General features: G+C 36.7%; 1 protein-coding gene across 1 annotated transcript; it reads right to left on the minus strand.

The window, feature by feature from the left end:
- Nucleotides 1-695: 695 nt before the first annotated feature.
- slc6a22.2 (solute carrier family 6 member 22, tandem duplicate 2) lies at nt 696-15,753 on the minus strand. Its single transcript, XM_007254348.4, has 15 exons — nt 15,432-15,753; nt 13,079-13,278; nt 10,815-10,949; nt 9,484-9,624; nt 9,155-9,236; nt 8,111-8,243; nt 6,382-6,516; nt 6,134-6,237; nt 5,920-6,044; nt 4,936-5,048; nt 4,631-4,768; nt 4,263-4,365; nt 3,981-4,081; nt 3,182-3,352; nt 696-1,541 (listed from the first exon to the last, which is right to left on the minus strand). The coding sequence occupies exons 2-15, from the start codon at nt 13,272-13,274 to the stop codon at nt 1,398-1,400; spliced, it is 1,821 nt and encodes a 606-aa protein (XP_007254410.3). The 5' UTR covers nt 13,275-13,278; nt 15,432-15,753; the 3' UTR covers nt 696-1,397.

A 15,753-nucleotide genomic window follows, 5' to 3' on the forward strand; every position in this document is an offset into this window, starting at 1 on the left:
AACTCCCATAATCCTCCACATCTGAAGCACTGTCACCACTCTGCCAATGTCAGTGCAGTAATCTGTCTCAGCTGGGACTCATTACTAATTATCTGTTTCTTCTGTGCCTAATCTGTTAATGCATATCACTAAGTATGATCCACCCTGTTAGTGTGTTGTAAGCAGTTCTTCTGTTTGTTTTTGTTTCTGATTATTGATCTCTGTTTGTCTTGGTTTAAGATTGATCTCTGTTTCAGCTTCTCTCCTGTCTGTCCCTGTTGTTTTTTTTTTGTTTTTTTTTAGGAAAAATAATTTACATGAAACCATTGGCATTACAACAACATTAAACAAACAAAAACGTCTGAAACATTTAAAGAAGGCATAGCATATCTTATTTGTGGCAGTTTATCCAATAACAAGGTTCCAATAACCAGGATAGGTAGCAAGGATGTTTTCAAAGAATTGTAGTGCATTTACAGCCGTCAATCTTTTTCCATTCTTGGAAATATTAGTCTTAGTTTGATAGAAGTGTTGAAACAGTCTGAAAACCTTTCATAATTTGTGAGTAATTACAAGATTATAGGAGCTGGCAATTATAGGATTTGTCCAGTAGATGGAACTGTTACTCTATAGCTGAGAATGTAAAGCACTATTATGTTTACTATGAGTAATGTATGCAAATATTTTAAATGAATAACTAATAATACTCCCACAGAAACATTAAACAATTTTATTCATGTAAAGTAACCATAAAGGCACCAATCTGGACCAAAGTGACAGTAGTTATGTGAGGCATATTATGCCCAAACTGGGAACTTCATCTATTACAAATGAGCCCATATATATATATGTGACAATCTCTTCTCTCAGAAATATCATCAGTGTAAAACATACTAATATATAACAAATGTAGACATGCAGCAATGAAACACACAATTCATGCAAGAACATACAATACAATCATACAGCATTTAAAACGGACTGCATTTGCACAGACCCTGATGAAGATTAAACATTGTAATATACCGAAAAATATATCCATATGGATCACTTATAAATATAAGTATTGGTATGAATATACCAGATATCAGCACTGGTATTATCTGTAATGATATGCAACATCTTAACTTCTCTGTTCACACAACTGATATATACCATATAATATACCATATTTCTGTAGCAGAGAATAGCTAATAAACATTGTAAGTAAACAGAACGTAAAGATGGTAAATTAAAGTAAGACTGTATAGCTGTAGATGAAGTAGACATGTGGCAATGAAGATAAGAATGACGACAAAGATGAAGATGATGATGAGAACGATGATCTTGTTTTTGTAAGGGGCTGCCGTGTAAGAGTGAGAATGCTGAAGAGAGAGAGTGTGTGTGTATGGGGGAATATTTATGTTGAACGGAGTGGCTCATACATCTACTGGAGTCTGTCTGTCCACAGTGCGTAAGGTCTGAAGATCCGTGAAAGTCTCAAATGTGTGAGAGGACAGTTCCTTTTTTGGAGATTTTGGACAAGGCAAGTCCTCAGCCGGGGAACACAGGGTTCTCATTCTCTGTTTCAGAAAAAATAAAAACAATTTACAGTTTAGTCAGTAAAGTGATCTTCATTACCACAGAGAAAAAAAAAATCTGGCACCATAGAACAAATACACACAGTTTTCACTTCACCACAAAAATGAAGCCATTCAGTGGAGGCATGTTTGGGGTCTCGTGTTTGTTTCTTTAATTAATGCTAGAGCTATTAGGCTACAATGTCAGAAACCACAAAAACGAGTTTATTTGAGCTTGTGTAAAATAACTCCATGGTTTCAGGCAAGTATGTGCTGATTTTGGCAGGCAATTTGTACTGTGCTAATTGATGGCTGTAAATCTCTACTGTATTTTAGTTATGTTAGCCTCGTAGCTCCAATGCTGACTAAAAAGGAAACTTCAGATAGAAAACGTTTAGACTAATAGACAGTATTTAGTAGAAAGTCTGAGCTCTCTTATCAGTGCTAAATCTCAAAACCTAATTACAGCATATATATTTTCTATACACTATATGCTATATAGACAAAGCATTAGGACACATCAAGTACTGTATCCTTTTGTTGGAGTAACTGGGCCCTATCTTACACCCTGCGCAAGGCGCATCGTGATGCACATTGCTATCTGACAACCTGCAAACAGTCTATTTTTATCAACACAGGTGCACCACTGACTAAATACAACCTAAACAGACTTCAACAGTCAGATGTTCATTGCTATCTAGGCAGTGAACTGTCACAGACGCGTCCTCAAAACGTGTATACCCCGATTAATATGCACACATAGACACTCAGCAGTGCACAAACCAATAGCATGTGCCTGTTGGCAGCTATGCAAACTTTTATATCATATAATCAATCAATAAACAGAATGAATAAGCATAAACAAGCAGATCAGTTTTCATTGGACACATCCAGGTTGCTGCGCCCCTGAAGTAGCAATCAGCCAAAATCAGAGTGCACCAGGCACTTAAAGGGAATGCCTCTTGAAGGGAAATGCTGATGGTTTTATGCATGTTATGCCCAAAACACACCCATGATTAATAAAGAGAATTAGTACATGCCTTTTGCACATTCAAGTTTCGCAAGCTGTACTTTTCTCGTTACTATAGCAAAGACACACTGATATTCCCTCAAATCAAGCTGCATGGTTTGCCATTAAAGGCTCGCCTTGAGATTACTACAATAGGGCCCACTGTCTCTACTGTCAAAAGAAGTATTTCAACTACATTTTGAGAATTGCTGTAAGAATTTTATCCAGCGACAAGATTGTTGGGGAGGTCAGGGTGTAGGATAATCACCACCCCACCTCATCCTCAACTCCCCAACAATATATATACCCCTCTAGCCTGGTTAACCTTAGCTAAATGTATTCTTTGAAGGGGTGTCCACAGTATAGTGCATGTGCCAATCAGCAAGCTGTAATTATTAATAAACACTACAAACACATAAACACACATAGTACTCAGTAATATCGTTATACATTTTGAAACACTGAAATAAAATGCATAGCTTGTTTAGCTATTTTCTGTATATTTCTATACATATAATATTTTGGTATAATTGTAAATCAATACCATACGTAACACTGCCAGCACTGTATTACTACTTCTGTTCTGTCCACTGTCAACGTTGGCTTTGGTTTCAGGTTCATTAGGCTAATTTACCTGCCGCATAGACCCGGGGGTTTTGCAGACTGCATACATCATCCACAAAGGAACCAGCAGGGTAGAAGAGAGGGTGAAGAAGCCTCCAATGGCATAGCCCCACCAAGGGTACTCATACGTGTTATTGAACTTCAGAGGAGTGTACTTAACCAAGGAGAAGACAAATGTCCCCTGAGATGCAGAAAAATAAAAATATAAATAGGATAGGATGATTAGAAAGATTTACATACAGTTTAGATAGACACGTTTTTCTGAAATAAACTATTGCAGAAGATCCCACCTGTCTTTTACAGAAGGTCACATGCTGCTGACAGGTGTCACCAACAGACTTAAGACTAACCGAGACGCTGAACATACTGAAAGCTTGGTTCTACATTCTCAAATATCATTCACTAAACAAAACGTGTACTTATAAATAACTTGTGCAACATTTACAGAACTTTTTATCATTTTTAGAAATATGGTTTCATACCAGATGAAGATTTTTCTAGATCTCTTACCTCTGAGAAATACCAATCTTTATATTAAAACTTTTTCTTAACGACACAAAAGCTATGCACTATGCAACTTCAAGTTTATTATGACAGTTCCGACACAAAGATTGCTAAGAAAAGCTATTTAAAGCAAATACTTGAAACGTTGCCACTGTGAAAGCATGTGGAAGATGCACGGTCTCCCATAAAATATAAACTGTACATAAAAAAAACTGTCTATAAATAGAAAACACTTGAAACTGAGAGTATTATCAGTAAATTCTGTCATCTTCTACTAGAGAAGTGTTTTGCCTGCATAAACTCACTGTGCAAATAATAGGGGTCACAAATTTCCAGCAGTACTTCATATGAGGCCAGGGCCGATAGCCAATCATGTCTTCAATGTTGTTATACAGACGGTCTGCACCTGAAATTACAAATACCAGTTAAAAGCATGAATGTGAATCGTGTTGGAGATTTTTGGTTTAGTAATGCTAAATCTACGTAATCTTGTAAACGCTATGGAACTAAACATATTTATCTAAACATATTTATATATGTATATATTTAAGCCAACATATCAAATACAATATAACAAATGTCTCTACCATAAACCCATCCAACGCAAATGGATTGAAGAATGGCAAAAGCCAGGAGAGTCATTCCACTGCAAGCATAATAGTCAAACAACTGGAAGACATACAGGCCACCCTTTAGAAAGAGAGAGAGAGAGAGAGAGAGAGAGAGAGAGAGAGAGAGAGAGAGAGAGAGAGAGAGAGAGAGAGAGAGTCTTTAAAAAACAAATTTCTTAATTTTAAACCATTATACTATTATTTTTATTTGGAACCATTTTAGACATCAAGACTCTAGATAGTAACTAAGTATTAGCACCAAGTACTGGCACCACTGAGCTGAATGTATTAAATGAAGGTTAGTCTGAATTTTCAAAATACATCTGATCTGGAGAACCTCTCACCTCTGTTACCATCAGCAAACCAGCAAGGAAGCTGACCAGGCAGATGATAAGAAGCAGGATTTTACGCCGGTATCCCATTTTAAAAAAGGAGGGATACATGTCGGAGATAGCTGTTACCAAAGCTTCATGATAGACAAACTGCAAAAAAAACAAAAAAAAAACTTAATATTTTTAAAACTCTTTAGTGCAAGGCTCTGAATTTCTTTTCAGCATGAGTATACCTTTAGTTTAGATAACATCTAGAATATGTGCTCCAGTTATATAACTAGCTCAAAGCTGAAAACAAGAATGGAGTGCCATCCTACCTCACTGTCCAATCCAAGGAAAATGATCATAATGAAGAAGAAAATTGCCCATAACTGAGGCACAGGCATTAAGGCCACTGCACGTGGGTAAGCAATGAATGCCAGTCCAGGACCTATGGTAACAAAGTAACTAATGAGTGTGAAGTTCTCTGTGGAAATTCTTGTAAAAAATAGAATTAGTCATAAAGACAGGTAAATGTATAACAATGCAAAATTCTTAATATGTTTTATTCAATGTGTGTTGCAACAGTGCAGACAAGTCTATTCAAGGTGCTATATTTTTGCAATTAAAAAAAACAGAATTATTAGATGAACATCTTTCACTAGCAAAAAGATATGCTCTGCTGATAAACTGTGTAAAGGTGGGTAGGAAAGTCTAAACTCTTACTCTTACAGACTTTAAAAACTCAATTAAAATCAATCAAATAGTAACTAAATTACTCCACAGCACATTGACCAGTGTTAAAGTGTTCTGTACTACTGCAGTGTTAAATGCAGTAGTAAAGAAGTGGACGGAATATTCTAATAAATGGTATCATATTCCTTTTGTAATCATACCTATACAACCAAATATATACATTTTTTAAAAACGCAGTACCTGGTACCTGGTAGGTTTTCCTAGGAGTTTTCTGGCCATACCACGACTTTCCTACAGCTTTTGCTGGTTATCTATGTAACATCAGCACTGCTAATGGTGCTGATACAAGAGCTACTGCGAACATGGAGAATGGCAACAGAATTGCAAACTTAGGGCCCTATTTTTGCAATCTACAGGTGTTAATTGTGCACTGCGCATTTAGGGCTCAAAGTTCAAGCTCAAAACAGTGCAGCGCTGTGTATATATTTTTTTATTATATAAGTAGAAGTTATTATTTTTCAAAGTAATTTAAAAAGAATTTAAAATATTTAAAAGAATGTCACAAATAAAAGAGAGCCATTTGCCCCTCTCTGTCTGATGCTTTACTGTCAGTACACTAATCATACCTGACTCTGCCACCATTGAAATGTCCATTCCCTGTTCATCTGCCATGAAGCCCAGCACAGAGAAGATGGCAAAGCCAGCCACAAAGCTGGTCATACTGTTTAACAGGCACAAGTACACGCAGTCTCTGTAAAACATTCAAGGATAATATGTAAACATGAGAAATATCACTAATCAAAAAATTGACAGGATAAGCAGATAATCAGATTTAAGCACCTGTAACAGTTGTTTTCATACTTATTGTAGCTTCCCAAAGCCGTCAAAACTCCCGTACAAACTCCATAAGAGTAAAATATTTGACTACCCGCATCCATCCACACCTGAAATGGAATGAATGAAATAAATAATGAAGAATTATGTAACACATAATGTTAATCACATTCACATTCATAGTAATGCTGATGAACAGATCTGAATTTCTTCTTTCAACAAATATTTTAGAAAGTCTTCTTTTTTCTCTGTACCTGAGGGTCACTAAGGCGTGAAGGATCCGGGTACAGATAGAATTTGATACCATTAATGGCTCCAGGCAGTGTGAGACCACGCACCAGCAGAACTGCCAGCATCAAATATGGGAAGGTAGCAGTGAAGTAGACCACCTACGATAAAAACAGGAAATGCCATGCATTTGAATAAAACATTAGCGCCCAAGTGGTTATAAGCAATATATAAAGCAATTAAAAACCCTTAATTTTAAACAAGGTATAGAGGTTAAATAACACAAGCTTTCACAAAGTGCTCACCCACCAGCCTTTAAAACATTATATTACTGCATTTTTTTCACACTATAAGGCATACCCTAAATTTTCCCAAAAATCTTAAGTGTGCCTTATAATCAGGTGCACCTTATGTATTATAAGGAGCAGTAAAGCCACTCCGCTGAAGTACAGCGTTATACAGGAGTTTCAGTTTATTTCTCCAGCACAGAGCCTGGAGCAGTATTAGCATTAGCCGCTAACCATGCTAAGCACTAGCTCTTTTGCCATTCAAAGGTGAGTATATTGGCCTGTAGCCTGCTGCTAACCCCTGCTAATGCTGGAGCAGCATTAGCTACTAAATGCAGCACTAGCTCTTTCACTGTTTAGAGGTGAGTATTATCATATTGTATTCTGCATGTTCAACGTGTTAAAACAAGCTATGTGGGACAAACCACTAACTAATACACTGTAAGCCCGGATCAGATGAATTTACTTAAAAAATTGGAGGAAACCGGTTCCCTTAAAAAGTTAAGTAATGGGTAATTAAAACTTAAGTTAGCATAATTTAGAACATCAAGTTTTTACAACTAAAGGAGAAGTTGAGTTTACTTTTTTAAGGCAGCCGGTTTGCTCAGATTTTTTGAGTAAAGTGGAATGAAAACTTGAGTTAGCATAAATTAAAACATCAGTATTACAACTAAAGTGGAAGTTGATTTCTTTCTAAGGTAGACCAGGGGGAATCACTACACACTGATTGTAATTGTGTCAGAAACTGTTGGACACGTCCAGTATGCCAATGGAAAATAATCTTCCAATGGCAACAGACTAAACTCAGTTATTATAAATAGGTTTAGCTCAAAGATCTCAGTTTGAATGAATATGAATATGAAGTTAAACTAACTCAAAATAGTTGAGCATTGTTTAGAAATATCCACTTTTATGTAAAACAGACTTAAATAATTTGAGTTCAAACAACGTATGGGTTTACAGTGTAACGCCCTGGCTTACCGGAATACTCCAGGTTCCTCAGTGTAGCACTGTTGGGCAGCTTATCTGCTAACTGTGGCTAGCCTTAGTGGAAGTCTGCAAATCTAAGCTCACTGTTTATAAACTCAGCCAGCGGTGAGACCTGCTGAATTACAAGGAAAACATGGCAACACCCCTGTTCCTTACTAGTGTCGCACAATGCGCCTTATAATCCAGTGCGCCTTATGTAAGAAAGATAGGCCAGAAAATAGATGTTTATTGCTTAAAATTGATGCTTATAATATGGTGTGCCTCATAGAGTGAAAAATACAGTAATCTTGATTTCAAATAATCCCTATTTTTTCAGAATGTGGTTCTATTAAATGTTTAAAAAGACATTGCTGGAAATCCACAGATAAGGTTAAAAATGCTGAAGCCCCTAAACATCTCAGATTTTATCAGTCAAACAGTGAACACAGCCTGCTGAGCATCATGATCTAATGCATTCACTTCTACCATACATTCTTACCTTGCCGGTAGACTTCACACCGTTCCACACACAGAAGTAGCAGATGATCCAGGCCAGCAGGAGACACAGAGCCAGATCCCACCTCACATTACCAATCTCTTCAATTCCTCCAGACAAACCCAAAATCCTTCTCCTGATAGCACAAAGAATATCTATTTCAACCTTTAATCAAGCTTAAATGAACTCAAACTCTATATAATTGTAAAATATTTTTATCCCACAAGAAACTCACCTTAAAATGACAAGAATCTAATTCCTAATTCCCTTATTTTACGAAGTATAGTACATGAATTATCTGTTTTTAGCTGGTAATTAGGAATATTTTCTGTAACTTAACATTTTTTTTTAGTCTAAAAAAACAGAGATGTAACTTTTTATATTTTGTTATTTTATAATAGTTTGACAGGCTGTTCCCATGATGCTTTGTTTGTTTGGGACTTGTATTTGAAAAGAAAAGTAGTTTTAAGTATCACTGCCATAATGAAACCTAAACTGAGACGAATTAACTAGATTTTAGGGGTGTGCCAGTGTGAGTAAACTTCTTTTATACAAGCTGTGTATAGAACAGCCTGTTCTTTCTGTTAAAGAGCTGAGTGTTCTTTATGTCTGTGCTATTATAACCTGCTGAGCTTTTTTTACTCAGTGTGAGTAAACTTCTTTTATACAAGCTATCTATAGAACAGCCTGTTCTTTCTGTTAAAAAGAACAAAGTGTTGTTTATGTCTGTGCTATTATAACCTGCTGAGCTTTTTTTTTATACTGAGAGCTACAGTAGCACGTGTACAAATAAGTTACTGCAGTTTATAGTTTGTAAGTAAACAGTGGAATGATATAACTGTACATTGATGTAAAAATAGTAATACGTTTTAAATTTAAATATGTTATTGATGTATTTGGAACACCTCTGACCTTTAATTTACACTTGGTCTTTTTAATCTAAAGAGATTTAGTATAAATAGTACAAATAATGTTCTTGTAACTTGTTGGGAATCTAGCTAAATTTATAGGTAATAAAGTGTGTTTCTTTTGTTTCTGTATACTCACTCCCAAAACTCCATAACTGGGGATGTCACCTTCTCTGGAATGTTTTCAGTAACATTGTTTTGACTAAACTCCACGCAGAACTCTATAACACAGAAAATAAAAAAACAACCTAATATGAAATCTCACAGTCTTTAATTTTTAAGATTGGAGCAATTAAAGAAAATCAGCCTTCAAACAATGAGAGAACTTACAGGTTTTGTGCACGCTAGCATCACTGAGCCACAAACAAATATGGTGCCAAGCCTATCATTCAAGCTTATTCAGCTGAACTTAACTCTATTTAAATGACAGAATGTGGTGTAACTCTAGACTGCTGTCAGTATCGTCACCTGTGTTCCAGCTATTCTTGCAGCTAGCCCATGGGAGTTCTGAGGTGAAGGAGGAGAACAGGTAGAGAAACGCCCAGGCCAGGATGATGATGTAATAGACTCCAGTGTACAGGACCACAACCTGACTACCATAACCCAGCCCTGAGAAAAGATATAAGAGCAGTGTTTTTATCCATTGATTCCTAATGTTCATAAAATGTAATTTGTTTAAGAATAAGTATGATATGTTTGCTTAACAGCCTAAATTATATTTTTAGCTCACAGATTATTTGAAGTAGGAACATTGAAGTAGAAAAACTATTTGAAGTAACTCATGAATTCATGAATTTAGATGCTCAATGAATAACATGTTTTGACATGTATTGCCATAGAGCAATTGAGCCATAAGTATACACATGGGATTTTATTTTTTTCAGGTAAAACAATTGGTGTGCACCAGATACTACATGATTAACCCTAGCTACTAAGTGAAGAGCACCAGATACTATGTGGTCCAGTGAACAGTGCCTGGTGCTATCCAAGTAGTAGCCGGTGCTCTCCACTTCAAATATGGCTAGAGTTCTTCACGTAGTATGGAGAAAAAATTGTAAAACATTAAATCTGGTGCTCACTACATAAAATCTGGTGCTCACTACATAGAATCTGGTGTTCGCTACATAGAATCTGGTGCTCACAACATAGAATCTGTTGCTTACTACTTACCAAATAGTATCTGGTGCATACCACCTAGTATCTAGTCCTCGCCACATAGAATCTTGTGGTCCCTACATAGTATCTAGTGCTCACCACAAAGTATCTGGTGCTCACTGCATAGAATCTGGTGCTCACCGCATAGAATCTGGTGCTCACCAGATAGAATCTGGTGCTCACCACATAGTATCTGGTGCTTACTGCAAAGAATCTGGTGCTCACTACTTAGTATCTAGTGCTCACCACATAGCATCTGGTGCTCACCACATAGCATCTGGTGCTCACCACATAGAATGTGGTGCTTACAACATAGAATCTGGTGCTCACCACATATAATCTGATGCTTGCTACATAGAATCTGGTGCTCACAACATAGAATCTGGTGCTCTCTACTTAGTATATAGTGCTCATCACATAGAATCTGGTGCTCACTGCTTAGAATATAGTGCTCATCACATAGAATCATGGTGCTCATAACCTACCGCACTTAATATCTAGTGCTTACTACTTAGTATCAGGTGCTCACCACTTAGTCTCTTCAGGGGCTCAGTACAGTTGTGTATTAGTTGACATATCACATGTTTAAATAAAAAAAGCATATTGTTTTTTTTTATTGTGGTGGTGCTATTGTTCCTCTTTACCTTCGAAAAGGGGGCATATCTTCCTCCAGCATGTGATCCCACCCTGGCTGGTATACTGGCCCAGGGATGTCTCCAAGAAGAAGAGCGGTATCCCACAGGAAAAGAGGAAGAGCACGTACGGCACAAAGAAAGCTCCTTTAAAGCAGAAAATTGCAATCAGTATGCAATGCCTCAAAGTGATTGAGAAATACCCTTGTGTGTGTCAACTAGCAGTGTTCAATCAGTAAAGGTTAATGCAATCTATGTGTTTATCCGCTATCCTTGTTATGTGCATGCATACACAGTTTACTAACCCCAAATGCAGTCAAATGTAGTCAATAATATTTAGGACATTCTTGGTGTCTGGAGTTTGTTTCTTTAGTTTTCTACTGGAGCTACAATCGACTGATGTAGCAAACAAGCAGCAGAATCTTGTACTTCACCATCCAGCCTTGAGCAAACTACATGTCTAAATCACCACATGCTTGCTTAAACCACATATAGTGGTTGAACAATCTAAGATAGGAATGTTTATGTGGTATTTTTTAATGGCCAAAATAGTGAGGCCAGAACTTTCTCTGTGTTTTGTATAGACAGACTGTTTAAGAAATAACATACTATCTATATTATCAGGGTAAATGACTAACTTATTAAAACAGCTGTGTTTTTACTGTGTTTTTGAGAATCGATACATTATTGCAAAACATAATATGGAGATCATTCGATATATTGATATTTCCTATACTGATTAACTAGGCAAAGAAATGTTTACCATGTCAATGGTTCTTTAAGTTATCATGTTTTTTAGATAATCACTACTTTTACTAAAAATCCTTAAAGAACCACATTTTAAATATATATGTATAGATGTATATTAACCTCAAAGCTTAAAAAAAGCATAGCCATACATCAGTCGTGACTGATTGACTACATCTGGGGTATCTAATACAGTACATTTGATTTTTCAGTGAATTCTTCCTCTAAGAATCATGCACCTCAGATAATTTGAGAAAGAGAGAAGCTTATGTAAACTTTAATACAGTCCTGCTCATGTGTTAAAGTCACTGAGGGCACTTGCATGTCTTACCACAAAACCAAGTATGCAGTTATACAACTTCACCCACCGCCTCATGCGGCCCCTGTCCTAGAGAAACAGTACCACATACAGTAGGCATGTTTAAGCTTTTCTCCAGGCATCAAGCTTTCCCTAATGCTGATCTGAGGCCTGAACTACAACTGAAAGAAGTCTGTGCCATTAATAAGTGCTAACCAATTCTATTCATGTTGATAGAAACATAAAAGAGAAGGCACAGGATGGATTTAGGCATGATAACTGACATTCTAAATATAATCTGCCACCTAACTGACTTTTAAAATGACTTTTACAGAACATAATAGAAATCAATTAACCTATAGGCATATTAATCACGTGTTAAGAGAGCATGCAAAACAGAAAACAAGGCGTAAGTGTTAACCCCTTATATTCTAAGGGCCTTTACGGGTCATTTTTAGAATACTGTGCCTTTTGGCCCTCAAAAAAGAAAATAATTTAAGACATTTTTATTACAGCTCAAGAAAACCTCTGAAATGAGAGAAATCAACAGGAAGATACATGGTCACAAGCCATCAAACAAAGCTAAACTGCTTAAATTGTTGCACCAGGTGTAACGTAAGGTCACCCAAAAGCAGTGTGAAAGACTGATGGAGGACATGCCAAGACTGAAACCTATATGGGTCATTCCACCAAATATTGATTTCCTGAGTATTACACACATGAGTATTGTTGTTTCTAAATTAATCTGAACTTGTTTTCTTTGCATTATTTAAGGTCTAAAAGCACTGCTTTTTTTTTTTTTTTTTTTGACTATTTAACTTTATTTTTGACCTAAAACTTAACCCGGCAGCACTGTGGACACAGTAAAAATAAAATAAAATAAATTCAAAATGTATAACATCTACAAAAAGGAATTGTAAGTGAAGTTTTACATTCCTGTATGTTTGCAATAAAGTGTTCATTCAGAGTAAATCCTGAGGAATGTATTGTTATACAGTGTAACTGTGCTGTGGACACAAAAGGCATTTTATTCTGATACTGACCCGTGTGTGAGGCCACACTTCATTTCTTCACTCGCATAACTGGATAAAAATATGATTATATTAATTTCATAGTAGTTGTCAAAATATGCATAGTAATTAATCTGTGTAATCTAATGTTCCAATAAGCAAATAGTTAAATAATCTGTGTTGATTTTTCTAGAAACAAAGTGAGGTAGTCCCTCACTTACCTCCTCCATTTTTGTAGCACAGATAGGGAAACCTCCACACATTTCCTAGGCCAATAATGTGTCCAGCAACAGCTAGGAAAAACTCCAGTTTACTGGCCCACTGCTCTCTCTGCTGCGGTTTGGGCTGGGGCTGTGCCACAGGGCCTGCACCATTCATCAGCTTTAACTGCACTCCTGGCTCGAAGCCACGCTCCATAATGCTGCTCCAAAGATAAAGAAAAAAAAGCACATTTGTAAACAGGCTACAACAAGTTCTCTTTACAGGAATGCCATTGTATATGAATGTACCCATGGGGGATCATGATTGTTCAGCCCACTATAAAACTAAAAAAATCTTAATGCAGCTCATGAGCTCCAGTATGCAGTTATTGCACATGTTATTACATATATTACACACATTTACACACAGTAAATAACAAAATGCATATGGTTCTGATAATTGAATATAATCAATCGACCAAGCATAACATTATGACCACTTTCTTGTTTATACACCTATTATTCATTTTTTTCAGCTCCTCTGAGCATAGAGGAACACTTTGTAGATGTATAATTAGAGACGGCAGTCCTGTAACTGTTTCTCTGCATACTTTACTATCCAAATTCTTCATTAATCAAAGCCAATGGGACCACATGAAAAAATAAGGTATTATTTGGGTGCTAATGTTTTGCTTGATCAGTATATAATATCATAAAATATAATATAATATAACATAATATCATTTAATCACACGGTAGTCACATGTTTTTATGTCGATGTGTTATGTAATCGTTGGCATGTGATGTAAAGTGAGGCCCATGAGTAAATCTGGTGTCCATGATAACAGTAAAATTAGGCTTGGAGTTGGACCCAAGCCAAGTGTAACGTTTAATTTTTTTTGTATATGTTATTTTCAACACACAAAGAACCTGTAATAAATGACTCATGTTCAGCTAAATTTCTCTAAATTAAGATGGACCTTCTATCTGACTATGGAAAATATATTTAAAGCAATTCTATATGATCAGGTTTATGAACTGCTCCTGTCAATAACAGAGTCTAAACTGACCCTGTGAGGCCCAGGAGGCCTGAGGCTTTTCTGCCAAAAAAATCAAGGCTTTGCAGCTTTAGGTTTGTGAAGTTCTGAAAGTGCACTTGTTTTTTCCATCAGCGCTTTGCACCGTTTTAGTGTAAAAAAAATAAAATAATTCAGAATAAAAATAGAATCTTGTTTTGCAGACTCAGACTGCATTCTGCAGTTTAGCTCAATATATTCTGGAGTTTAACTCAGAGCTACTGTTTCAAGAGGATACACCCACTAGAGTCCAGCCCACGTTTTGCGAGTGGAAAAGTACTGCCATATCAGCAGCAGCACCCTCTACCCCTTATCACAGCTGTTTTGAGCTGCTTTAGGAAGAGATGGACTGGGGTGACAGATGTAAACACTGTGTCAACACATGTGTGACATAAACTGAATTTCCATTACAGAATTGTTTTTTCAAAATGTTAAGATGTCACAAGACTAATGTCACAGATAAATATATACATGTAGTCATTAAACTAATTATGTATCAAACATGACAGACCTCCATTATGTGTTCAAGTCAAAACAATAGAAGTACATTAGAGATAATAAAGTAAATATGGCAGGTTGAACTGGAGGTAAGATAATAAAATAGCTAATAAAACTGATCTATATTCTCAGAGCATCCTGATCTCAGTCCCACACCTTTCTGCAGGCGGCCCCTTCATCTCAGCCTTCCGCTGCCTTCATCTCTTCCTCTGCCTCCGCCTTTGATAGTTAAATTATATCTTTCCTGACCAGAACCACCTGTTTTGTGTTTAACAAATTAACGGTTCCACAAAGAGAGGAAGCACCTGTGGTTCCCTCCTGCTCTGTTAGTGGCTTATTAAAAAATAATAATAATAATAAACTTAATCAAAAGTTTCCTCAGGCAGCCGAAGCAGGTCTGTTATAGTGGCACCACACCAAAGAACTTTTGCTCTTAAGAGTAATTATATAATCACTCTAAATAAACTACCTGCAGCGGAATCCACAGGTGCAGTATTTAAAAAAAAACATTAATCCTGCTGTCAAATCACCAGTGACACACTGTAAATGTCACTCATACTCATCTTCACAACAAAGTAATGGACTAAACTGCTGCTGATTGTCGATTTGATCTATTTCAGCTGCACTGAACAATGCAGAAAAGGTTGCAAAAAGTTCACAGAAGTTCTAAAGGCAAACTAGATAGATGAGGTCCAAACCACAGCACTGCTTCCTGTTATGACTGCTGCTTCTGCTGCGGTCCAGTACAAACAGAAATCGGAAAGGAAGAAAAAAAGAGAAAGAAGAAAGCAAAACCTTACCTGAGAGTGCAGATATCTGTCTTTTGTCTTTCCTGTATGGTGGCCCGTTTCTACATATGGCTGTGTCCATTAGAAGCAGCAGCTCAGAATGATAGGTTGACAAAACAGGAATGAGAAGAATTGAGGAGGAGTTTAGAGCCCTGGAGACAGAGAGAGAGAGCTGCATGCGAGCCACTGACTCTGACACTGAAACTGGGCTTGCTTTGTCTCCCACCATGCTGAAGATACTGAAAGATGAAAAGTCTACTGATCCTAGATCAGCACTTTGAGGTGCCTCCTAGAAGCAAACCTACACTGGGCTTGTGAGGGCAAGGTGCACACC

The sequence above is a fragment of the Astyanax mexicanus genome, chromosome 5 (assembly GCF_023375975.1).
Source record: "Astyanax mexicanus isolate ESR-SI-001 chromosome 5, AstMex3_surface, whole genome shotgun sequence".
NCBI classification, from domain to species: Eukaryota; Metazoa; Chordata; class Actinopteri; order Characiformes; family Acestrorhamphidae; genus Astyanax; species Astyanax mexicanus.